Raw genomic sequence first — 26,602 nt, 5'->3', positions numbered from 1 at the left:
CACCCAGACCAAAGATGTACAAAGTAAAACACAAGGACAAAGAGCATATGCTAGCATTCATCATGGTACCAAATGATGTCCAGGCCATACTAAGTTTAACAGCCTGTGAGAAACTGAACCTGGTATAAAGACTCCTCGTTGTGGAAAGCAAAGGAGAGACAGTCTATGGTGAATTCATTAAAGAGTACAATGACCTGTTTCAGGATCTAGGCTGCCTTCCAGGAGAACACATGATCGGAGAGGATAAACATGTGGCACCGATAATACATCCAAGCAGAAGAGTTCCATTTGCGATTCAAAAGCAACTAAAGGTGGAGTTGGACAGGCTGGAAAGCCTGAACGTGATTCAGAAGATAGATGAGCCATCAGAGGGGGTGAGTTCACTTGTTGTTGTAAACAAAAAGAATGGAAAGCTTAGAATTTGCCTGGATCCAAGAGATCTAAACAGACCAATAAAGAGAGATCACTTTAAGCTTCTGACACGTGAAGAAATCACGTCACAGTTTGCAAATGCAAATTTTTTCAACAAGTTAGATGCATCATCAGAATTTTGGCAGTTGAAATTGGCTGAAGTAAGTTCAAGACTGTGCATGTTCATTAGTCCATTTGGCAGATACAGGTTCCTAAGGTGACCATTCGGAAAATGCCTTAGCTCCTGAAGTGTATCACAAAACTATCCTTATGGTCTATGAACACCTGAATGGAGTTGATACCTCAATATATGACATCATAGTATGGGGAAATATGAGAATGGAGCATGATGAGAGACAAAAGAAAGTACTGGAAGCAACAAGGAAAGCAAACCTGAAGCTGAATAGAGAGAAATGCCAGCTCAGGGTGACAGAACTAACATTTGTAGGAGATATTATTGGCAGAGAGGGCATCAGACCAGATCCCTAAAAGGTGTCTCCATTGGGAACATGCCAAGGCCACAATGAAAAAAGGACATACAGAGGTTTAATGGAATGGTCAACTATATGGGTAAATTCATATCCAACCTCTTAGAAAAGATGGCTCCATTGAGAAGACTAACAAAAAAGAACATTGAATAGGAGTGGAATCATGAGCATGAAAAGTTGTGGAGTGAACTAAAGAAACTGCTCACAGAGGAACCAGTTCTGTGGTTTTACGACCCATCGAGACCCATCAAGACCTCATCTGATGCATCACATGGTGGGCTTGGTGCAGTTCTTCTGCAAAAATATGATGACTGGCAACCCATTGCATTTGCATCATGCTCAATGACAGACGTGGAGACGCGATACGTTCAAATTGAAAAGGAGGTGCTCAACATCACATACGCCTGTGAAAGATTTCATCAGTTTGTGTCAGGACAACCAATCAGTGTAGAGACTGACCATAAGCCCTTGATTGCATTGTTCCAAAAGCCATTAAGTCAATGTCTACTTAGAATACAGAGAATAATGATTAGGCTGCAATGCTATACACTGAATGTAGCACACTCTCCGGGTAAGCTAATATACATAGCAGGCACATTGTCTAGAGCTGTTGACACAAGAGATCCCACAAACACCAAAATGGATGAAGATGTGAATGCCTTTGTGGACATGATCACAGATGCACAGCCCATATCAGACGCAAAATGGAGCTCTTAAAGTCAGAGACAAACAAAGGTGAAACACTGAGACAACTGAGAAAACAACATCTTGGATGGATGGCCCAACATGAAGCAAGACTGCTCACCTGACATCTTGGAATCGAAAAGTGTAAGAAAAGAGCACGAGAGGTGATGTACTGGCCAAGAATCAACAATGATATAACAAATGAAGAGTCAAACTGTACAATATGATGGAAATATCAAGCAAGCAATCCTGCTGAACCACTAAAGCCACACCCAGCACCATACAGACCTTACCAGAAGGTAGGCGTTGACCTATTCTAATGTCAAGGGAAGGACAATCTTGTAGTCACAGATTATTACTCCCTGTATCCAGAGGTGTGTAAACTGAACACCACAATTGCAGATGCTGTAATAACAGGTATCAAAGCCATATTTTCCAGACATTGTGTGGCAAGTGAGGTATTCACAGATAATGAATTCCAGTTTTGCAAATTAAAATTCCAACACACCACATCAAGTCCTAATTTTCCACAGTCCAATGGTCTAGTGGAAAAATCAGTACAGACAGTGAAAAGATTGATGTGCAATACAAAGGACAGTGGAACGGATAGCTACCAGAGCATGCTAGTATACTGCACAATGCCGCTCGAGTGTGGTAAAACAAAAGAGGGGGAGAAAGTGAGGAAGTTCAAAAAACAACAGAAAGAAAAGCAAAAGTATTAATTTGACAGAGGAACAAAAGACCTACAGGAAATTTACACTAGTGACCAAGTAAGGCTAAAAGACAAAACAAACATATGGATTCAGAAGGGAACTGTCCTTAGTGAAGTCCAACCAAGATCATACACCATTCAAACAGATGAAGGAGCTGTTCTACGAAGAAATTGTTGAGATCTTCAAATAGGACCAGACACAGTAGATGGAAAGACGGATACTGTTGAACAATCTGAATACATATCTGAGAAGATATCATCTGAGGCAAAACTCAGATTCTTCAAAACTCAGACTCTTCAAGTTTTAGTGTATGTAAATATGAACACACAAAACAAGTTTAAAAAATGTTAACAATGTTGAAAATAATGAAAATGTAAGTTCCTGATGTTAAAGTTAAAATAATAGAGTTATACAAAGAAAACATGTTAGATAAAAGTAAGCTACTTTTGTTTTAAGAAAGGGAGATGTAATGATAGTGATCATGTTTGCAATGCAACAGCAAGGCCTTGACTATAGTTACTGTTGGATTAGACTTGGCTACCAGCAGGGGGCTGACACACAATATGTGAGATCTGTAATGAGGCTTGGAGCCTCATGGCCTCAAGTGTTGTTTCTATCAACTTTAAAGTAGAGAACCTTTTCCTTCACCCATGCATGTCTTAAGAACTCACACATACAAATACAAGATGAAACACATTTAATAAAACATTGTCCAAAATTAAATTTTTCCCTATCAAACACTTTCTCTTCATCTAAAGAAAGAACACATTCAGGGACAGGGATGGGAGATAAATACAAAATATTCCATAAATGATGTATATTCAAATAAGAATAATGGTTTTTACAAAACCAGTTTGATCTTCAGAAATGATTGATGGCAAAATATTCTCCAATCTATGGGCCAATACTTTACACCAATTGTTCTCAACTTTTTTTTATTTCCACTCACATACCACTTTAATTATTCCCTATGTCACAGGTGCTCTGTGATTAGTAAAGAATTGCTTAAGGTTGTTTGTGGGTGGAAACCAATGTTTGAAAACCAATGTTTTAATCGTACCTAATTGACTCATTATGTGCCCGGTTCCATAATTCCAGAGGAAATGGGCCAATAACAATGTTTCTCAAGCAAAATATTTCAGTAACAATTGGGTCTAGAGCAGTGATTCCCACTCACATCCCACCTTAAGCAATCCCTTGGCATAGGGATTACTTAAAATGGCATGTGAATAGAAAGAAAAAGGTCAAGAACCACTGCTTTACACTACATCTTTATATCTACGTTAAGTAAAGAGATAAGCCAATAAAAAGCACATTCAATGATTTTTTTCCCTTTTTCAGGTTAAAAAAAATTACAAGCTTCATTAAAAGATGATGGAAGATTCTCTTGTTTAAATGAGCCATTAATCACAGAACTTAATTGGGGAACAAGCAATTTATAAAAGGATTTATAAAATTCCATGGAGTACCTGTCAAGTCCTGGAGATTTGCCAGATTATAAAGAAGCATTTGCAGATTATTTCATCTTGAGAACTTGGTGCCTCGAAACTCATATGTTTATTCTGAGAAGGTATAGGAAAATTAAGGCGATCCTAAAAGTCCATCATTGAACTATTATCATTATTGGATTCAGAAGTGCACAATTTGGAATAGAATTCTCTAAAGGTATCATTTATTTTAGAATGATCAGTAGTATCCGTAACATCTTAGCCATTTGTCTCAGCAGCCACTCCTTTTAATTCAATGGCTAAAAGTTTACTGGATTTTTCACCATGGATATAGAACTGACTCTTACTCCTCAAAGTTTGCTGTTCAATGGGATAAGTGGAAAGGGGATCAAATGTAGTTTTAAGTTCATCTCTCATTTGATGTAAATCAGGATTTTTAACATGTGCATACTGTTAATTAATTTGTTTAATCTGAGTTATTCAATTTAAACTATCCTTATTAGTCTTCTTTATATTAGCTGTACAAGAAATAATTTTCCCTCTAAGATATGCTTGGGTTAGAAACTGATGGAGAAAAATTTGTAATAAAGAAAAACTTAATTTGCTCTTTCATAAAATTGAATAAATCATTATCTGAGAGTAAGGTATAGAATTAAAATGCGAATGACTCTTTGAAAAAGGAAAATCTGGAAAACTTAAAGACAAAATAGCAGAAACATATCACAATTCCTTGATATTCACATGATTTGTTCAATGAAATTAATTGATTATCTATTTAAAAATAATCAATCCGACAATGTAAAATTCACGTTAGAAAAAAAAAATTCTAGGATTCAAAAAAATGGCAAACATCTGAAATATAAAAATGTTAAAAAAATGTATTACAGCAGAAATACTTAGAATAGTAGGTTTAGAAGATGTATGATCTAGAACTGTATCTCGCCAAGGATTAAAATCCCCCTCAAGTATTAACTTATATCAGGTAAAGCTGAAAATATTCCAGCTCATTGGTGTTAGGGGAAAATACATTAGCAACAGCAACTATTTTGTTATATATTTCACCGTAAGAGTAATATAACAACCATGTTTATCTGATAAAGTAAAAAAGGAATGTTCTGGTTAATTAAAATAGAATCTCCTCTGATTTTAGCATCAGATGAGGAATGAAAAAAATTGTCCATTTAGATATAAGCCTATCATTATCTCAATTTCTGAAATGGGGTTCTTGAAAAAAAACCTTTACATGCATAACATGAGCAAATACTCTTCGGTGTTTAACTTTCCCATTCATACCATTAACATTCCACAAAGTAGACTGAATTGGTATACTCATGAGTGTTAAATACTATTATGAAAATAGTCCAGCTCTGTCTATCACCATTCTAAAAATTGTCACCTTGAATCCACACAGTAATACATCATGTATAAACTATTAAAACAAAATAGGCTTGCAAATCCAGTATAAACCCAAGCAGATTTCCTCCCTTGCCCAAACCTCCCAACTCTAAAGGTTGCAAAACCAAGTAGCAATCTGCCCAAAAAAATTCACTTTAACATCGCACACTTCGACTGAAAATTCTTAATATACCTCCTTATTTAAAAAAAAAGACTAATTATTTCCCCCCAAAGAAAATATTCTATAAAATAATCTAACCAAAGTGAGAAATTTAAAGTTTGCTGTAAAGATATACAATCTCAACACATGCACAAAAGATTAATGTCTCCTTCCCATTATCTACCAAATGAAAAAATATATACGCTGACATGTTAATAACACTAAAACTTTTAAACCTTAACCAATCAAACTAATATCAAATCATTAGTAATTAAAAAGAGAGGCAACTTAAACTATAAAGAGCCACATTTAACTTTCAGTAACATGAAAACTATAATTTGTATTTGATTATTATCAAATTTTCCAGACCTAAAGTAAACTATTCATGTATACACTATTTTAATGTTGACTGCATTTTCCCATGGTTGAATCATAAATGAATCATAAATCATAAAATCATAAATCACTTGCACTATTAATAAATGAATAATCAAAAGAGGTAAAAACTGCCAACATTAACAAACTAAAATTAATAAAATCCTTTTAAAACTTTAATATAAAAAAATAAGCTAAATAAACAAATTTAAAAGAATACTCAAAATTATTAAATCAATTAACCCTTCAATTAACCAAAGAAATGAGTAGCCAGACTTGCCTCTCTCAAAAAACCTTCAAAATAAAAAAAAAATTCAGACATGAACTCTTAGTTCATATTAAAGTTGAAGCTGAAGGAGAATCATCCAAGATTTTGTGTGCTTCATCCACCGAATTCAAAAGTCTTTTCTGAATTCTTTCCAAAGTGATGCGCGGGTGAGCTGGATACAGTGAAGCAGGTTTAAATCCTTTCTTGCTTAGCTCAGTCATGACATCTCTGTATTCTTTCCGCATGACCATAACTTAAGGCCAAAAATCTTCAATGAGTCTAATTTGTTGACCCAGGTCATTTAAATTCCTTTTCCAACGAGCTTCATGAATAACACAATCCTTTTCTTGGTAATGATGAATTACCGAACGTGAGTGATGTTCCAAGGTTCGCTTGGGAACCAGAGTCCAATATGCCTTGTCGAGCTCGGGCTTGGTAGCAACCAAAACTCTTCCAAACACATCCATGAGTAGATTTGAAAAGCAGTAGGTCAACTGGCCTTTTTTTTCTGTATCTTCTATTAAGTCCAAGATCCACAAGTTCTAGTGCCTGCTTCTGCTCTCCAAATCGGCCACCTTCGAAGCTAACTTGGAGATGCCAGCAGAAATTTTGGCACATTGAGTTTCTAAATTATCTATACATTCATTAAACCAAACCTCAACGATATCCAAACCCTCGCTGATGGCTGAAATCGACTGTAGAACCTCTTCAAGAGTAGATTAAATTTCATTTTGGATACATAATAAATTATTTTTAGATTAAGTCTTAAAAGGTTAAACTTCCATTAGACCCAATGTTATTTTTATTAGGAAATATTAAAAATGTTTAGTTTAAAATTAAGGTTAACTTTGTATCAAATTGAATTTTTACAATTGGCATTAGCTGTGTCAAGGAAATGTACGGCTGATATTTGAGAAAAAAAGAGTAGATTAGATTTCTCATTGACTTTGTTTTACTGCTCCAGTTATATCTCGTGTTACACCTACAGTCAGAGGGGCTGTCCCTTCTTCCTTTTTACCTTCTCCACCATTTTTAGTTGCTTTAGAACTTCTAGACTCTGCCATTTCAAAAACCAATAATACTAAATATTGAAAGACACTCTGGTTACAAATAAAAGGTGCTTGAATGAGAAATGTTTAAACTGGCAGGAGCACCTAACTACTGCTGAGTAAGTTTCGCTGCCGGAAGTTGGGAAATTTTTCATAATCTTGCAGAAGCTAATTAAAGAACCATCTGGAGAGAAAAGATGAAGCATAAAAGTAGGCTAGCAAATAATATCAAAGACAATACAAAAAGGTTTCATCAAATATATAAAGAGTATAAGAGAGGTGAGAGTAGATATAGAACCATTAGAAAATGTCACTGGAGAAATAATAATGGGAGGCAAGGCAATGTGTATTTGGCATCAATCTTCACTGTGGAAGACACCGGATACACTGTACATGCATATAGCACAGTAACAGGCCATTTCACCCCACAAGCCTATGCCGCCCAACTTACACCTAATTAACATACACCCCCAGTACGTTACGAATGGTGGGAGGAAACCAGAGGCCCTGGGGAAAACTCACACAGTCACGGGAGAACATACAAATTCCTTACAGACTGCATGGGATTTGAACCTTGGACCTGATCACTGGTGCTGGAAAGACATTGTGCTAACCGCTATGCCAACCATGCCACCCTTGTCGAAGAGTATCTGGGAAGGGAAGAGAGTGCAGTTACAATTTCAAGGGGGAAAGTGCTCAGGAAGTTGAATGGCCTAAGGGTGGCTATGTCTCCCAGTGCAGAGAGATTACACCCTCGAGTCCTGAAAGAGGTAGAGATCGCGGAGATTGCACAGATCTTCACCAGCCAGCCCGGTGTGTTAACTGGTCCTGCTGCTTTGTATGTCACTCTGGACAGGATCTTCCTCAGCTCAGCCAAGGCGATGTAGGATGCCTGTTCTTCAGGGGGAAACTAGCTTTTTTTTTGAACTCAATTTATTTTTCCTCATCAAAATGGAATTCAACCTGCTAGGAAGGGAGGAATCATTGTCGCTGATAGTCAGTTACTATTTGAATACACTGCCACATGCGGCTCATGTTGCTGGGTAGTATCTGATCACTCAATACCCTTGCTTTTTACCTAGTCACTGTGCCTGTATACACATCAATGTTGCTGTGGTTGTTGTAGATGGCCATGCTCTTGAACCTACTCCAGTCTGTGGTTTTGAAGCAGTCCTGCAGTACTCTGATCTCCCTGTGCACTGGTTTGACCCGTTTTACCAGTGGGATATATATTCTGAGTATCCAAAGTAGATTATCCAAGGGAATATTCAAAGTTGGTCCCCATTTCAATCTTCTTCATCCAACTCACCTTCATTGAAAACTTTTCTGCTGCCATATGTTCACATTTCAGTCAGGAAGTTCCCCTATTCCATTAATTCATGGACGCTGGTTCTTCCTTTCATGGGCTTTTGAGTTTCTCTTGGCCCATCCCTTTTTGACAACATGAAAACTGTATAAATTCCAGTTGCTATTGTTAAATTTGAGACTTCAGAGATTATTTGTATATGGGTGGCATGGGAGTACATCTCAACACATTGCTGATGTCACTCAGCTATGCCTGAAGATCAATGAAAGCCATCTCTAAAAGAACAGCTGATATTTAGTGACAGTGGAGTTTCTCCTGCTGCAAAGCCATTTCACAAGGGAGGGGGGGGGGTTAAGGCCATGGCATACAAATGCAGCAGGGACATTAAAAGCAGATGTTATGTAAGCCTCATATAATTCATAAATCATTCAGCGTGACATAATAATATGGGATGCAAGTTCGACAATGCTTCCAGGGGAATAGCAGTCAGGCAGCACTCAGCAAGGATGTGATCAGATAACAGGGGCCAATTAGATGTGGGTAATAAATGGCTAGGTTGCCAGCAACACCCAAACTGGGTGAATTAAGGAAAAAAAAACATCCTCTAACCTGCTGCTTAACAGAATGGAAGCTGCAGTCACAATTGATGTTTGTAGTGGGAAATCAAAAGCATAACTTGATGTAAATCCAACAGAAAACAATTGCAATAATTTCCAGGCCTGTAATAAATCAAATCAGCAAGCTACATCAGCAACATTATGCAAGTTTATCAAGAAAAATATTCTCACAATTCATGCTCCAAAAAATGACAGGGTAAATTTTGTACTGTGAATACAACTGGAAAATCTGTCACAAATTGCAGAAAATTGATCATTTCTCCCAATCTTCCATGCAAACTCATCTGCATCCAGGCATGTAGGTACTGCATGTACGAGCATAATTGGTCATTGCTCAATAACATTTTTAAATTAATGTAAACATATTTCTTGATAAAGTGGTAACATGTTTCAGTTTGATTAATGCAGCTGAGAAATGGATTTATATAAAGTATTTTAATTCATAAAACTCAATCTACCACCTGTAAATACCCCAATATTAACTTACTTGAATGTAACACAGAGCCAATCTCCAATGGATAAAAGGGCTTGCTTCTCAGTAATTTAAAAATATTTCTTTTTTTCCCAAACTGTATTAGATAATGTTTTCTTCTCCAAAATATTCAGCTTAACACCAGTACCCCTTTGAAAACGTGAGAATGAAGTAACTGGAAAAACTTGATGGGTATTAACTTCTTGGTGTTATGTCTCTGTGTTACTTGGGAGGCTTCTTAAATGACTCAAGATTCAAATAACAAAAGAGGTTTAACTTACTGATGCCTTCCACCACCTCAGGAAACTGTTCACATATACATATACATACACCCTACAGTGGTGCATTACAGTTACTACAGTGAGAAGGGTATATTCTTACATGGTCACAAAATAGTTCACATGATCCTGACTATATAAAACACCTGGGAAACATGGTTAATTTTATGACTGGGACATGCTTCCTTTACAATATTTTAAAGGAAGCGCAAGAGAACCCATAAAGTGAATTGCGATTTTTGTGGAAAAATTCAATTACCTTTTGGCAGGGGTCAGCAGAAAATGAGGTATTAGGCAGAAAACTACAAGTTAATCAAATGGAGGCTTCTCTCTTTTTTGGTAAAGTGTTTAAATTAAGAAAGGCTAATTACGATGGGATGAGGCAGGGAGATTAAATTGGGAACAGATGTTCTCAGGAGAAAGCACAGAAGTAATGAGAAGTAATGTGGAGGATGTTTAGGGACCATATGCCTGGACTTCTGGATAGGTTTGTCCCAATAAGACAGGGAAAAGCTGGTAGGAAAAGGGAACCATGGTTAACAAAACAGGTGAAGCAGCTGGTTAAGAGGAAGAAAGAAGCATACATTAGATTTAGGAAGTAAAAAAAACAGGAAGCGCGCATGAGGATTATATGGTAGCCAAGAAGGAACTGAAGAAAGGACTTAGGAGAGCTAGAATGGGGCATGAGAAGGCCTTGGCAAGTAGGATTAAGGAAAACCTCGAGGACTGGATGAAATATGCCCCAGATTGCTATGGGGATGGAGGATAGAGATCACTGGGGCATTTGACCATGATCTTTGCATTCTCCTTAGCCAGAGGATTGGAGAATGGGCAAATGTGGTCCACTTGTTTAAAAAACATTAATAACAGAAATCTTGAGAATTATATACCAGTGAGTCTTACATCAGTAGTGGAAAAACTATTGGAGAGGATACTTGTGGTGCACTGAGGTAGCAGCAAGCAAGCACAAAACTCAAAAGACTGTATTCCAGTAAAAGTCTGAGGACCAGTTCATGCATTGGTGGCTCCCTATGTGACTGGCCCAGGAGTGGCCAGCTCAGGTCTATATTCGGGTCGGATGATTGACAGCCGGCCAGGTGGAGTCAGCCACTTAGATGGTCTTCCTGCAGGTACAGAGATCGCCCCCTGCAGTCGGCTGGTGGTCGTATCACCACAACATTTAAAGAATAACAGTCTTCTCAGAGATAGCCAGCTTGAGGGGTAGTTGTGCCTCATGAGGCTAATTGAGTTTTTGAGGAGATAACAAAAGAAATTGATGAAATTGGGTGGTAGATGTGGTCTGCACGGATTTTAGTAAACATTTGACAATGCCCTTCATGGTAGACTTGCTCAGAGAGTAATGAGGCATGAAACCTTGGCTGTGTGGATACAAATTTGGTTTGCCTGCAGAAAGCAGAGTGTAGTGGACAGAAAGTATTTTTCCTGGAGGTCATATGCTTGGAGATACCTGTTCAGGGACTACTACTCCTTGTGATTTTTTAAAAATTGACCTAAATGGAGAAGAAGCAGTATGGGTTAGTAGGGGTTTGTGAATGATATGAAGGTTCGAGGTGTTGTAGATAGTCTTGAATGTTGTTGGAGGTTACAACAGGATGTGGAAAAGTGGCAGATGGAGTTCATTCCTGATGAGTGTGAGGTGATGCATTTTGGAAGGCCAAGTACATGGTTACTAGCAGGATATTTAACAGTTTAAAAGAACAGAGGTATTTTGGGGTCCAAATTCATAGGTCTTTCAAGGTTTCCACAAAGGATAGTTAGGAGGGCTTCATTCATCAGGGGATTGGATTCAGGAGTCATGAGGTAAAGTTGCAGCTCTATAAATCTCTTCTGTGATCACACTTGGAATATTGTGTTCAGTTCTGGTCACCTCATTACAGGAAGGATGTGACAGCTGTGGAGAGTGTACAGAGGAGATTTACCAGGATGTTGCATGGATTGGGAAAAAATTCTTATGAGGGAAGGTTGAGCAGAGTTGGGAATTTTCTCTTTGGAGTGAAGAAAAATGAGAGGCAACTTAATAGAGGTCTACAAGATTCTGATAGGACAACCAGTACCTCTTTCCCAGAGTGGGAGCAGCAAACATTGAAGGATATCTGTACAAAGCGAAGGACAGGAAAGTTTAGGGGAGACATCAGGGTTAAGATTTTATTTTATTTTTATTTTTATTTTTTAAACACAGTGAGTTGTGGGTGCCTGGAATGCCAGAGATGATGGTGGAGGTTGAAACATTAGGTGAACAAAAATAGACTATTAGACAGGCACATGGATGAAAAGATAGAGGGTTATGAGGTAGGGAGGGTTTTGTTTTTTTTGGTAGCTATATATGGGTTGGCAAAACATTGTGGGCTATGTACTCTCCTACCTGGATCTACCTATTATCTTACCTGTTAGCTCTTCCCATTCCCGAATGGAAACCCCTATGTCTATCGCAACACCTGAATTACCATATGACATCCACTTGACCACAATGCCACAGTAGTATAACATTGACAAGTGTTCTTTGATCACCCTGATGGCTTTCTTTTTGTTTACTTAGAGATACAACATGGTAACAGGCTCTTTGTTCATTTACTTAAATTTAGACAAACAGCACGGTAACAGGCCATTTCGGCCGAAGAGTCAGTGCCACCCAATTAACCTACAACCCCCAGTACGTTTCGAATGGTAGGAGGAAACTGGAGAAATCCCACATAGACATGGGGAGAACGTACAAACTCCTGTCAGGCAGTGCAGGACTCAAACCCCAGTTCTGATCTTTGGCGCTATAAAGGCGTTGCGCTAACCGCTACGAAGACCATGGTGCTGAGCGCAAACCACTCAAATTCATCCAATTAACCTGACAATCCTGTACTCTTTTGCAACATGGGAGGAAACAGGAGTACCTGGGGAAAATGCATACAGGTCAAGGAGAGAACAGACAATCACCTTATGAATGAGGGGAGTTTAAAACCTGGGTCCCTAGTGCTGTTATGGGATTGTGCTGATCAATACACTAACCAGGCCAGCTCATGCTTCCAAAGGCTTTAGATGTCTCTGATGACTCAAGACTCAGAAAGAAAATGTAAATCTTTTGAATATTAAAATATCAAGTAATAATTCAAATGTTTTGAAATTTATGGAAATGAATTTAAATATAAAACAGATTTCCTTATCCTTGTGCCTTGATTTCTATTAGCTTGATCTCTCTCTCTTTCCCTGCTTTCTTTCAGTTCTGTATTCATGGAGCAACCTCCCCCTCCGCAGATCAATTCTCCCCTTTTTTCTCCTGTTCTCCAATTAGGGCCTTTTGCCTTTTGGCCCATGCTTCTCCCCCTACAATTTCTTCCCTTCTCCCCTCGCCTTTTTATGTAGGACAAGGAAGGTCAGGGCGGCACAGTTGGTGCAGCAGTTAGCACAACGTCTTTACAGCACCAGAGATCGGGACTGGGGTTTGAATCCCACACTGTCTGTAAGGAATTTGTAAGTTCTCCCTGCGACTTCGTGGGTTTTCCCAGGGGGCTCCGGTTTCCTCCCACTGTTCAAAACGTACCGGGGGTGTAGGTTAATTGGGTATAAATTGGGAGGCACAAACTCATGGGACGAAATAGCCTGATACTGTGGTGTATAGAACCATAGAATGCAACAGCACAGAAAACAAGCCATTTGGCCCCTCTAGTCTGGGCAAACCCTAGTCCCACTGACCTGCTTCCATTCCATAATCCTCAGGCCTCTCGTATGCATATACCTATCCAATTTATTCCTTTTCTGAAAAATGTATTAATTGCTCAAAATAAATCATACAGTCAAAATCAAAATACAAATAGATACATGATATATAACCCCTATAATCCCCAATCCCCCAAACCCCCTCTAAACTACCCCAACAGAAAAAAAAATTAGAAGATAGAAGAGGAGATCAACTTACATACCAATCATCAACTATCATGATGGTTTGGTGCATCCCCAACACCCATGGGGAAAAAAAAACTATTACAAATTCAAACCCATATATCTCATATACTGGCTCCAAACTTGAACAAAGAAGGAATTATTATTACGTAAATTATACGTGATCTTTTCCAATGGGATATAAGACCTCATTTCCATTTACCACTGTTGAATACTTAAATCAAAAACATTTTCTGACCACAGCTAATGGCAATCTCAAAAAAGCAATTTGAAACTTATCCAATTTTAATTCCATCTCAGTTTTTTAATATAACCCAATAAAAACACCATAGGGTCAAGCAAAATTTTACATTTAAATAAACCTTTCTTAATTCCTTAATTCTACTCCAAAATGTTTTCACTATCTCACATAACCAAGTAGAGTGTGAAAAAAAACAACTTGCTTATGACATCTAAAACATAAATCAGGAGAAATAAATTTATATTTCCTTAATCAGGAGTTAAATATAACTGATGTATAAGATTATAATGAACTAATCTATATCTTACATTCACTAATTTAGTCATAGTATCCTCACGTATAGTCATCTAATCACCCCGAGAAATTGAAATAGACAAATCCAATTTATTCTTAAAACACAAGCTCGAGCCCGCATTCATCACGTCAGATGGCAGCTCATTCCACACTCCCACTACCCTCTGAGTGAAGAACTTCCCCCTAATTTTCCCACTAAACCTTTCCTCCTTCCGCTTAAAACTATGACCTCTCAAATTTATTTCCCCAATCTAAGTGGAAAAAACCTATTTGCATCCACTGTGTCTCATAATCTTGTAATCATCTATCAAATCTCCCCTCATTCTTCTTCGTTTCAAGAAATAAATTCCCAACCTGTTTCATCTTTCCCTGTAACTTAACTCCTGAAGACCCAGGAACATCCTAATAAATCTTCTCTGCACTCTTTCAACCTTATTGATATCCTTCCTGTAGTTAGGTGCCCAGAACTGCACACAATATTCCACATTTAGCCTCACCAATGTCTTAAACAACTTCAGCATAACACCCCAACTCCTATACTCAATACTTTGACTTATAAAGGCTGAGATACCAAAAGTTTTCTTTAAGACGCTGCCCACCTGCATCACCATTTCAGAGAACAATGTAGCTCTATTCCCAGACCTCTCTGCTCATCTGCACTCATCAGTGCCCTACCATTTACTGCATATGTCCTACCTTGGTTTGCCCTTCCAAAATGGATCACCTCCATCAGCCATTTTTTGGCCCATTCTCCCAGTTGGTCCAGATCCCTCTGCAAGCTGTGAAAACCACCTTTGCTGTTCACAATGCCTCCAATCTGTGTCATCAGCAAACTTACTGATCCAATTCATCATATTATCAACCAGATCACTGATACAGGCAACAACCAACAATGGTCTAAATTTGTCTAAATGTAAATTTTTTTTTAAATTAAAATTCAGACACCTGTTTCCCTTTTTGCTCATACCTTGAAGAACGGCTGAGGCCCAAAACATTGGTTGTATCTCTTTATCTCCTATGGACACTTGGTGACCCGATGAGCTCTTCCAGCACTTGTGTGCTTTTACTGAAATCATAGCATCTGCATTTCTTTGTGTTTCACATCATACTACCTACCTTTATTTAGCATTTTGTTGAAAGTCAAATGAATTGAACTATGCCTTATGCCAGATGATATAAAGACCAATATCAGATAAGAAGTTTATCGAGGTGCTTTAAGCGCAATACCTAACCATCTGCCCCTGGGCTTGATAGTCATTCCAAGGATAGGTTTAAAGACCCAGTGTTCCAAATTCCTGGGCTGCAGTCATCAGTCATGGCGCTCCAGATCGTGATGACACCACTGATGCAGTCACATGCAGGCTCCTTGGATGAGCTGCCAACCCATTGGACTATCACACTGAAGGAACTGTATTCATTTGAAATAACTGCTGAAGAATGGAAAAAGACTCAAATAGGTTGGACTTTCTCAAAAGGCAAACAGGCAGAAATTTAGCTTGAGCAGCAATACAAAAAATAATTGCTTCTTACTGAGGCCTGCGGTGTTTAGATTAAAAGATTCATTGGCATTGAAGTCAACAGGGTTGAATTTTGGGTGCAATGATGATTGATTGGATGATTTATGACCAAGTAAGAACATTTCTACCCTACTGCCACAAGGAGGTATGTCATTGGAGTGAATTAGCTCAACGACTCTAGAATTCATGCATCGCAGCATTTACTTGGCCTTCCTTAAATCACAACAAACTTCTGCCAAAATGGTTCTTAACCAAATGGACAACTCAGAATTTCAATTCAAGTAAAATTATTTTTTCTACTTTAAAACTTGTACAATTTTGATGAGCAGGACTCCAGCTCTTATTTCACTGGTGGAAGTGCAGTGAATGGAGATTCACAGGTGGTGTGCTATACTGATGGCTGACTCCGCCCCTGTCTACCCCTATATATATCCCTGGTTTCCCATCTAAACCTTAAGAACCTCTGAAGACCACTGTGAGACCCTGTGGATTCTGGGTCAGCACGAAATGACTGACTTCAACTACAGTCTTGGTTGGATCGTTTTTTAATCTGCAGATTGGGTAACTTTCAATCACCGCCTCGACTGAAATGCCATTCAGTGGTCAGTGACAAAAGTCACCCCCGAACAGCTACAACACATTCTTTTTTATCCTGATCCGTAGCATACTTTATAATGTTACACCAATCATAAAACACCTTATCTTTTAATATCCAATAGTTAGTTCCTCATATCTACAAAGTCTGTCTAAGTTAGTACGCTTGCTGTATAATATTCTACCAACCAGAAGTCCGCAGCTTATCAATACTAGTAGCTAGTTTTCACATATGCGAAGTCTCAGGGTACTAATCAGTGCGGGTGCAGATCAACAAGTGCTCTGTTGTTCTCTCAGATGCTGCTGCGACCTTCATTGCTCTGACATATTTTGTGTCAGCTTTTTGCTCATTTATTTCTTCTGCTGTTTTCCCATCATGTTGCAAATCTCGACTACACTATGCTAGCCCCTCGCTCTACCTGCAGTTTAGCCAACTTCCTCAACCCTACCCTCAGTTATGTGAATAAAAGCATATGTTCATGCTACAATTTTATTATCTTAATCCCAAAACGATGGAAGATGGTACTTAAGCACGGTATGCTGCCGACGCGATGCAGCTGAGGATTTCACGTACTGGATGGACTGCTTCCAGGCCTACCTGAACGCAACCAGAGATGTCTTCCACACCGATGAACTCAGGAGGTCCCCACTGGTTTTGAGGGTAGGAATGAAAGGGTATTCACTCATCAGGGTCTGAGCTACATATGATGCTGCTATCAAGCGTTGAAGGCTCAGTACCTCAAGTCGCTAAACAAGATCCTAGTGAGGCACCGACTTGATCTACGTCGCCAACGGCCAGGAGAGTCCATCGATGACTACCTGCTGAATCTTTGGATGCTTGTTAAGAAGTGCAGGTATGAACCGGCTGCAGACTGCGTTCATGAAACTCTAGTCATGGGGGTTCACTCGTGGTACATGAGGCAGCGACTGTTTGAGTCAGGAAAGAAGGACCTGGCTAGCCACGATGAAGTGGACATATCGTTGGAACAGACCAAGCTTGAAAAAGCCAGCGACCTCGCTCACCCAGGTGACCCCTTCCAAGGACCGGCTGCTCCTGCTCCCCCAGCCTTAACGGCTGCCACTTCCCATGCTAGGGAGCGCTCCCACGCTAGTAAGTCCTTTTTCTGTGGCAAGAGCCTGCATCCCCGATCGCATTGCCCGGCTAAAGACTCAGTGTGTTCCAGCTGTGGCCAGCAAGGACATTGGGCAAGGGTTTGCCACATGAGGGGACGCCTAGGGAAGTCCACGACCTGCACCACTCCAGATATGACTCCAGCCCCAAGCCATCTGCCCCGAATTCACCTGAACCCACTTGCTGCTCTACACACCGATGGAGGGTGGAGTGAGGAGACGGCACGAAAAGGCTCGATGGTCATCTTGCCATGACTCAAATTCAAACTCAGCACCATCATCGTCAGGGGAGGAAGGAGGGTAGCCATCTTGCAATGCCATGAGGTCATCACTATCTTACCCAGGATGGTGGGGGGCACTCGAGTGAGGAGGATGGAGTTTCCAGGGTCCTAGCCTCAATGGTCCTAGATCAGTCCAGACCTCACCAGCTTAGCAACTCCATAATAACTGTGAAGGTAAACGGACATTCCACTAAATGCCAAATTGACACAGGCTCTACTGAAAGCTTCATAGACTCACAGACTGTGCAATAATACAACCTGAAGATGCATCCTTCCAATTATCGCATATTCCTTGCGTCTCAGTCGCATTGTCTGACATTTGAAGGGGGGAATTTTGTAAGATATGCCTGTATGTACTGATTGAATTATGTGCTCTGGTGCTGTTGGGTCTGGACTTTTCCCCCTGTAATGGTTCGGAACAGAGGGCCTCTAGAATCAGAACCTACATGCAGCTTCTCCACACTGAATATCAACATCCCCCCCACCACTCTTCCCGAATCTGTCCTTGGACTGAAAACCTATTGCTACCAAGAGCAAGAGGTACAGCACAGCAGATCGAGATTTCATACAGTCTGAGACACAATGTCTTCTTGATGAAGGTATCATCGAACCTAACACCAACCTGTGGAAAGCGCAAGTGGTAGTGGTAAAAGGGGAAAACAAGTCCAGGCAAGTAATTGACTATAGCCAAACTATTAATCAGTATACACTCTTGGACACATACTCCTTCCCACGAATTTCAGACATGGTGAATGATATTATGCAGTATTGGGTCTATTCAACCATTGAACTGAAAGTTGCTTATCACCAGCTGCCAAATCATTCCAAGGACCGTTCATACGAGTATTTGAGGCTAATGGTTATCTGTCAATTCCAGAGGGTCCTTTTAGGTATTATGAACTGGATTTCTATCTTCTAGAGGGAGATGAACAGATTGGTGGATGAGTATGGGTTGAAGGCGACCTTCCCCTACCTTGATAAAGTCATCATCTGTAGCCACACCTTGGAAGGCCATGATGCCAACCACCATAGTTTTCTCCATGTGGCAAAACATCTAAACCTCACTTATAACTCTGACAAGTGTGTGGTCAGGACTAAATGTCTGGCTATCCTTGAGTACATGGTGGAGAATGACATCATTGGCTTTGATCATTGACTAGAAAGGGGTGTTTGGTTCGGTGTGGACTAGAAGGGCCTAATGGCCTGTTTCCGTGCTGTAATTGTTATGTTATGTTATGTTATCTTGATAGATGTGCCCCCTGTTAGAGCTCCCCATCTCCAGGACAATGAAGGCTTTGAGGAGGTTTCTGGTTTTTTTCTCATATTACGCCCAATGGATCCTTTAATTCACTGATATGGTTCACCCTCTCTTAAAAGCTACTATTTTAGACCAAATGGCTTTTAACTACCTCCAGAACCACACTGTGAAAGCAGCCCATGCATGCTGTAAATGAAAATGCAACTTTCCAAGTGGAAAGTGACATTTTAGGCCTGACCGTTACCCTCAATCAGGCAGGCAGGCAGGCCAGTTGCATTCTTCTCTCGGACATTGCATGGCCACGAGCTCCGGAACCATCTGTGGAAAAGGAGGCTCAAGCCATTATAGAAGCCGTAAGGCACTAGAAATGCTAGCTGGCTGGTAGAAGATTTACGCTCCTCACTGACCAGTGCTCTGTCACATTCATGTTCAATAATATCAAGAGGGGAAAAATCAAGAATGACAAGTTTGCTAGGTGGAGGATCGAGCTCTCCACCTACAATTATGTCATTGCCTATTGGCCAGGAGCCCTTAATGACCCCCACCCCCCACAGATGACTTATCCAGCGGAAGCTGTGCCTCTGCACACACCAGCCAACTGTGGCCTCTGCATAATAAGCTCTGCCATCCAGGGGTTATCTACTCCATGGAAATGACCAGGTCTGCACAGTGTGCAAGTCGCACTTCTACGGCCCCGCAAAGGCTCACCTGATCAAGTCATCCAGGCCCTTCAAACAGCTCAGTGTTGTTCTTTCTTCCTCTTTATCATTTATGAGTATTCCTGCTTCCCATTCGCTATTCTGTGTCCAGACATGTCCACTTCCTCAGTCATATAGGCCCTAGATTCCATTTTCACCCTATTCGGGTATCCCGGCTATATTCATGGCAACCGGGGCTCAGTCTTTATGAGCGATGAGCCACGTCAGTACCTGCTAGTGAGGGGCATCGCATCCAGCAGGACTACTAGCTACAACCCCCAGGGGAACAGGCAGGTTGAAAAGAAAATTGCCATGGTCTGGAATGCTATCAAACTATGACCAACGCTGCTCCTCACGAATTCCTATTCAATTTCGAGAGAAAGTCAGCATCGGGAACTACACTCCCAACGTGGCTCACTACTTCTGGTCCAGTCTTTCTCAGGATGCATGTGAGGAGAAGCAAGACCAACCCCCCTGGTGGAAAGGGTGAAACTGATCCATGCCAATCCCACGTTCGCCTATGTGGAGTACCTGAATGGCAGGGAGGACACTGTCTCCATCAGGGATTTGGCACTTGGTTAAGTGCCCTGCGAGCCATGGAACTAATTCCTGCCACCCCAGTCAGAGCCTCAGGGGATTCAGTTCAGGAGGAAAGTGCACCCCCTCCACCACTGAGCTGAAGACCCCACCCATCTCTCCTTCACAGGGGACTAGGAGACCCAAGGAGTCCAAGGCCCTCCTGTGATCTCTAGACCCCTTAAATTTGTAAAAAAAAATTTTTCTGAACCTATGTTCTCTGTCTTCATCCACAGACCCTAAATTCTGCAGGAAGGGGTGAATGCAGTGAACTTAGATTCACTGGAGGTGTGTTATACTGATGGCCAGCTAAACCTCAAGCTCTTCTGAAAACCACTGCAAGACCCTACACTCAGTTATAAGCTAAAAAAAGTGAATGCTCTCCCTCCAGTCGTGAGAGCTTTTATTCACACTACAGGAAGGGTGCTAAAATAAGGTAGTGCATTGTTCGGCTGTCTGACTGGAAGATAATTCCACATATGTCAATGGACTTCTCCTCATCAAAGAGGTGTGAGTTACTCTGACTTAAATATGGGTAATCTTATTCCTGTCCTGCTCATTGCACCCTCATCTAAGCAGATTCAAGCATTCCAGTGTTCTACATTACAAGTTCTGGTACACAGTTACCCAGCTTAAGGATGCAGATTCATCCTGTCAGAGTGGGGAGCTGCCACCTCTAAGTTTCTGGTGCAAATTGGTATCAAGCAAAACTGCTCCACACTTTCCTCAATCTTCCTCACCCAAATATTGCAATTCATCTCCAGCAAGCTGCTTTCTGCAGGATTAATGAGCAAGGCTCAAACTACACTTCTTGCATTTCCAAAATCAAATCTCCCTTAGTTCAGTCAACTGAAAGAAAACTGATGCACTGGATAGCAAGAAAGTCCCTGGCCATCCATTTTCAAGATGCTCTGTGTGTGTGTGTGTGTGTGTGTGTGTGTGTGTGTGTGTGTGTGTGTGTGTGTGTGTGTGTGTGTGTGTGTGTGTGTGTGTGTGTGTGTGTGTGTGTGTGTGTGTGTGTGTGTGTGTGTGTGTGTTACTCAGACACTGCAGTATTTGCTCGTTATCCTTGAGATGGCATTCTCTAAATCCAAAGGACCAAAATCCACTAAAATAGACTGAATAGAAAAAATGTGCCAGACATCCCACCAAGTGTCACTGCATGCTGCGGATCAATCTGCCATCAGTATCATGATGGATGGGTCTGTCCATTTGCTGTGGAACACTCCATTCTATTGAATCATGTCACACCACATGTCATTTGTGGAACTCTTTTGAAGCTAATACAATCATCTGCCCAGATGATAGAATGTATCTCTGATTGTGGATTTCAGGCAGAGGAAATCTGGCAAACTCGAACCAGCCCTCAGCAGTGGAAAGGGTTAAGAATGTCAAATTCCTGGGTGTCAGCATCTCTGAAGAACTGTCCTAGGGCCTCCACGTCAATGCAATCACAAAGAAGGCTCTCCAGTGGCTATACTTTGTGGGGAGTTTGAGGAGATTTGGTCTGTCACCAAAGACTTTTGCATATTTCTGCAGGTGGACCATGGGGAGCATTCTGACTGGTTGCATGATATGGAGGTCCCAAGGCACAGGACAGAAAAAGACTACAGAGAGTTGTGAACTCAGCCAACACCATCATGGGTGTCAGTCCTCACTCCACCATGGACATCTATAGGAGGTGATGTCTTATTGAAGCACCCTTCATCCATCTTCAAGGACCCCCACCATGCAGTCGATCCCCTCTTCACACTGCTACAAATCAGGAAGGAGGTACAGGAGCCTGAAGATGAAGTCCAGATGATGCCAAGAGGCACAAAATCAGCTTATGTACCTCTGCCATTAGATACTATCTCTCTTTCTTATCTTTTGCACAAATTTATTTTTTTTTTAAAAAGTATAGCAATATTTGCACCTGCAATGCTACCACAAAACAATGAATTTCGTGACAGGTTCCTGACAATAATGTTTGATTCTGATTAACTGAGCACATGGAATGATGTAGCTTGTCCCACCAATAGCAACAGGGGCTTGCACTATCTCAAACAAATTGCAAATTTGCAGACAAAATATATTTTTTGTAAAATCTTGTGACTTATTCTTCCAAAAATTAGGTCTGCTCTTCCATTTCTCATTTATTCCCTTTATCTAGACACACATCAAATGACTGTAAAGTTCACGGCAGGCCTTGCCTCTCTCATGCAGGAGCCACCGATCAAATTGGACCTGAATTTTCCTTCCCTCGTTGTCAATTAAAGGGCCAATGTGAAGGTGGGCCTGCTGCAACAAAGGCAGTTTCATTCCTCCTCATCAATGCCTAGCCATGGCTTGGCTTGACGAACGAAGATTTAGGAAGGGGGCTGCAGGCTCACTGGTGGCCGACGAGGCCAATGCAAGACAGATGTGCCTGGCCATTGCAGCTGCAAGGGAAATTCTGTTCTGGGTTTGGCGCTGCTGTGTCACGGTTTTCCCTCCATCTCCTTTTGTCCTCAAGGCCAGCCTTGCGTGCATTCTTGAAGGAAGAGATAGACTGATAAAGATAAAGATTGGAAAGGATTGAAAAGGTTGACAACAGACTGGCAAAGGCAAACAGCGTATTCGGCAGGCTGGGACAATAAGCATCTGAAGAAAGGCACTAAGGTCAGTGTGTACAGCGCTGTTGCATGGAACACCCTCCAGTATCATTCCGGGTCACCTCCGTCACCACCGACAGCTCCTCGGGTGTTTTCACCAGCGCTGCCTCTGCACTTTCCTCAACACCCACTGGAGTGACTTCATCACCAACATAGAAGCCCTCAAACAGACCAAGATTACCAGCATAGAGATCATGCTGTTGAAGATGGAGCTATGCCAGACATCTCCAGGATTATCACCTGTCCAAGATTGTACTGTCTGGCAAACTCTTCACTGGTCACCATGACCGAAGGCTTCTGAAAATGAGGTACAAGTACTCTCTGAAGAAACCCCTTGGAGGCCTGCCACATTGACTACCACCAGTGGTCTGCACTTGCCTCCGATCACACAGCCTGGTGCCACACCATTCACCAGTCTGTCTCCTCAATGCCTAGTAATACATCCTGATCTAATCAATGGAAAAAAAACACCACCAATCATGGGGAGAGAAAAGCATCATTTAAGCAAGTCTCAATAAGGATTAAATCTTTTTGAATATTAGTGGTTGAGGAGAGGCCTTACTGTATAGAAATATGCTTGCATTGGTAACTCCAAGTTTGTTGCCTGCCACGCACGTGTAGTTGCCATAATGGTCCTCTGTGGCATTGGTGACAATGAGACTGGATCGGCTGTCCATTGTGTGGATCTGGATGCCTTGCGAGCTATTTATTATCCTGATGAGAGAAGAAAGGGAAGCCCTTTATTACTATCCAATGACATCAACAACAGTCCAATTTTGACTTTCTTTTATATTGAAGTTCAAATTTATTTTTATCTGACTGTACTTATACAACCTGGTTTCTCAACACATACATACACAGTACACAGCACATAATTTGAGATAAATATATCTAAATAATTTGCAATGATTTACTCAGTTACAGGACATGGTTCATCAATCTCACAACACGCGGGGAGCTAGTTCCTGGCAGGCCTGATTTTGATGTTCCTGTACCTTCTTCCTGAAGGTAGTCCGTCAAAGATACTTTGGACTGGATGGAAAGAGTCCTGAATATTGTAATTCCTTGAAGTTGATTTCCCAGAAAATACATGATTAATGTTTCATGTGCGAAGCACAAAATGAAAGTGAGCTACATGATGGAGACATCATGATCACATCTGTTACTAAATGAAAGACTGGTTTTACATGGTTGTGAACGACATTTCAACCTTTTAGCTTTCTGCAAAATGAATTGCAATTAATGCAGCAGGCGAGGATTTCTTCGGCCCCGTGAAGCAATTTGAAGCTTGTCTGATGCTTTCTGGGTCCTCTGTGCATCTGATGTATTTACTCCTGACATGCAGACTGACATCAAACATCTCGCAAAGCTCGACGTCACTTGCAGTTTGTTTGTGAGGCCTTCAGTTGGTAATGGCCCCTCCACCAAAAAAGTAAAGAGTTGCTCCATCTTAGCTGGTTGAAATGTCAGAACGCATTGGGGCCGCAGAAGGTTCCTACGCCTCCCCATGATCGCCAATACTGTCCACTTTCAATCATTCTGCCCCAACCAGGATCCCTGCTCTTCCATTACCCCCTGACCACAAACATCTGGCCTCTGCATTTTCAACAGTGCTCTACTCACCACCCCACCAGGTCCTGGCCTGATCAGGAGTAGAAGCCATACCACTGAAAGCTAAGCTCCTACCATTTCAAAACTCCCAAGGTGCATCCCAGAACAAAGGCCAGAAGGAAATGGTTGGGGCCTTGACAACATGTATTAACTCGTCGCTGAGGGAAGAAGTAGTTCAAGAGGATAGCAAATGTGGTGCAATGATTTAAAAAGTGTTGGAAGAATAATCTGGGTAACAGCAGACCTATGAATCTGACATCATTGGGCCGAAAGCTGCAGGAAAGGATTCTAGGAGATAGAATCTACTAACATTGTAAGGAGTTTGTAAGTTCTCCCACTGCCTGCATAGGTTTCCCTTGGGGGCTCCAGTTTCCTCCCACCCACAAAAAAAGTACTGGGGCTTGTAGGTTAATTGGGTGGCAGAGGGCTCATGGGCTGAAAGGGCCTGTGACTATGCTGTATGTTTCATTTAAAATTAAAATTAATTAATCACTTTGAGGAGCCTTTCAAATTGTGTTCACTCTTGTCATTAGATCAAGGAACAGTATAATAATCCGATGATAATTTTCACTGGATTCAGAATATGTATACTTGATTTCAATCTACTAATTAGTCAATGACTGAGGTAACATGAAGTACTGTAATAAACTGCATTGAGCAAGTGCATTATCAATATCTCCATAAAGAGTCCACTCAGATTCTATTAATTGGACACATTTTTAAAAAGATTTTTGTGCATGTTTTATGCACAGTCTCTGAAATATGTAATGGATAAAATTTATCTCTTCAGAAACAAGAAGGCAAGAATTTGTTTTCATTAATTCTTTCCATACTAGGAAGAACCAAACATCTTCATACATATTATGCTGATGTGCTTTTTGTGTCCATATTTATGTGCATGCCACCTTATGATGTACATAGACCAAGGCATTTGTTGATGTAAGATCATTGGAAGGAAGGTTTTTGTTAATGGCATTTAAAAAAGAACTGACCCGCAAATCAAATAGATTGTAATATAACAAAATTCTGCATGCCACACAATTCCTCAAATGAAATCCAACTCCCATCACTACTTCAGCTTCTTGTTACTTCAAGATACTTCTATTGTTTAAATCTCCCCCGGAATCTCTCTTTGCCTGTCTCCCTTCTTCTGGCTCCTCACCCCCTTCCCTTCCTTCACCTATCAGAGAGCAGCCTTTGACTCTCTCCTATCACCTCAGCATGTTCTCTTCCATCTTCCCACCTATATCCACCTCTTAACTATTGGCCTATGCTATTTCCCCATCCCCCCTCCTCTCTTCTCCCCCACCAATTTTATTCAGGCATCTATTTGTTTTTTTTTCTTTTTCCGGACAGGGTCCGAGCCAGAAATGTTTGTCACTCTTTACTCCCTCTGGATGCAGGCATGACCTGCTGTGTTTATCCAGCACATTGGTGCAATGCACTTGTCCCTAGCGTATGCAGATTTTTATTCTTAAATAATGCTTATGTTGTGCAGTGAACAGGAATTCACTGTCTGTGTGTAGCTTAGATGGCATGGCTGACCCCTTTTTTGGCTCCGCCGCCACCTTCCCCAATATAAACCCCAATTTTCCCACCTTAATTCAGATTCACCTATTGTAGATTCTGGCCATTGATTGTAAGCTGAGTACAATCAGTCATGTTACAATTGTATTAGCTTACTTTTGAAGCAGGATGGAAGCCCTATTGAAGCCAGGTTGACCCTCTGTCCCTAAAGGCTGAAAAATAATTCACCTACTGCTTCTAGTCCTACCTGATGGCCATGCAAGACATCTTCAACTCTGACAGCCTCCGAAGGTCTGCACTCCTCTCTAGATTTGGCCCTGTGGGATATGCTGTCATCAGGGACTGTGCCAGATACGTGGCGGCCATTGAAGGCCCACTACATGATGCCTCAAATCGATGTGCTAACGAGGCACTGGCTCTCTCAATGTCTGCAATGCTCAGGTGAGTCGCTGGATGACTATGTCTTTGAACTGAGGGTACTGCTTGGAAGTATCACTACAAAGCAGCGGCAGCCCGTGTGGGAGAAGAAGAACAGATCTGGGACACCCTCATGGCGGGAGTGAGGTCAAGGTACATGAGGCAGTGACCACTGGAGTAGGGGAGGAAGGACTTAGCTAGCATGCACTTGAACAGGCCCATCTAGGAGCTGACAACGACCTCACGAAGTA

At 41.0% G+C, this 26,602-nt stretch overlaps 1 protein-coding gene across 11 annotated transcripts in view; it reads right to left on the bottom strand.

Annotated features, from left to right (window-relative positions):
* LOC138738963 (limbic system-associated membrane protein-like) overlaps positions 1-26,602 on the bottom strand; it is a 1,544,776-nt gene that overhangs the window by 155,591 nt on the left and 1,362,583 nt on the right. For all 11 annotated transcript variants that reach the window (XM_069890213.1, XM_069890212.1, XM_069890209.1 and 8 more), the window contains one exon: positions 23,359-23,510. In XM_069890213.1, coding sequence (XP_069746314.1) covers positions 23,359-23,510 — 152 coding nt within the window. The remainder of the gene's footprint in view (positions 1-23,358; positions 23,511-26,602) is intronic.

The sequence above is a fragment of the Narcine bancroftii genome, chromosome 7 (assembly GCF_036971445.1).
Source record: "Narcine bancroftii isolate sNarBan1 chromosome 7, sNarBan1.hap1, whole genome shotgun sequence".
NCBI classification, from domain to species: domain Eukaryota; kingdom Metazoa; phylum Chordata; class Chondrichthyes; order Torpediniformes; family Narcinidae; genus Narcine; species Narcine bancroftii.
The sequence above is the reverse complement of the archived record's forward strand: the minus strand, read 5'-3'. Positions and strand labels throughout refer to the sequence as shown.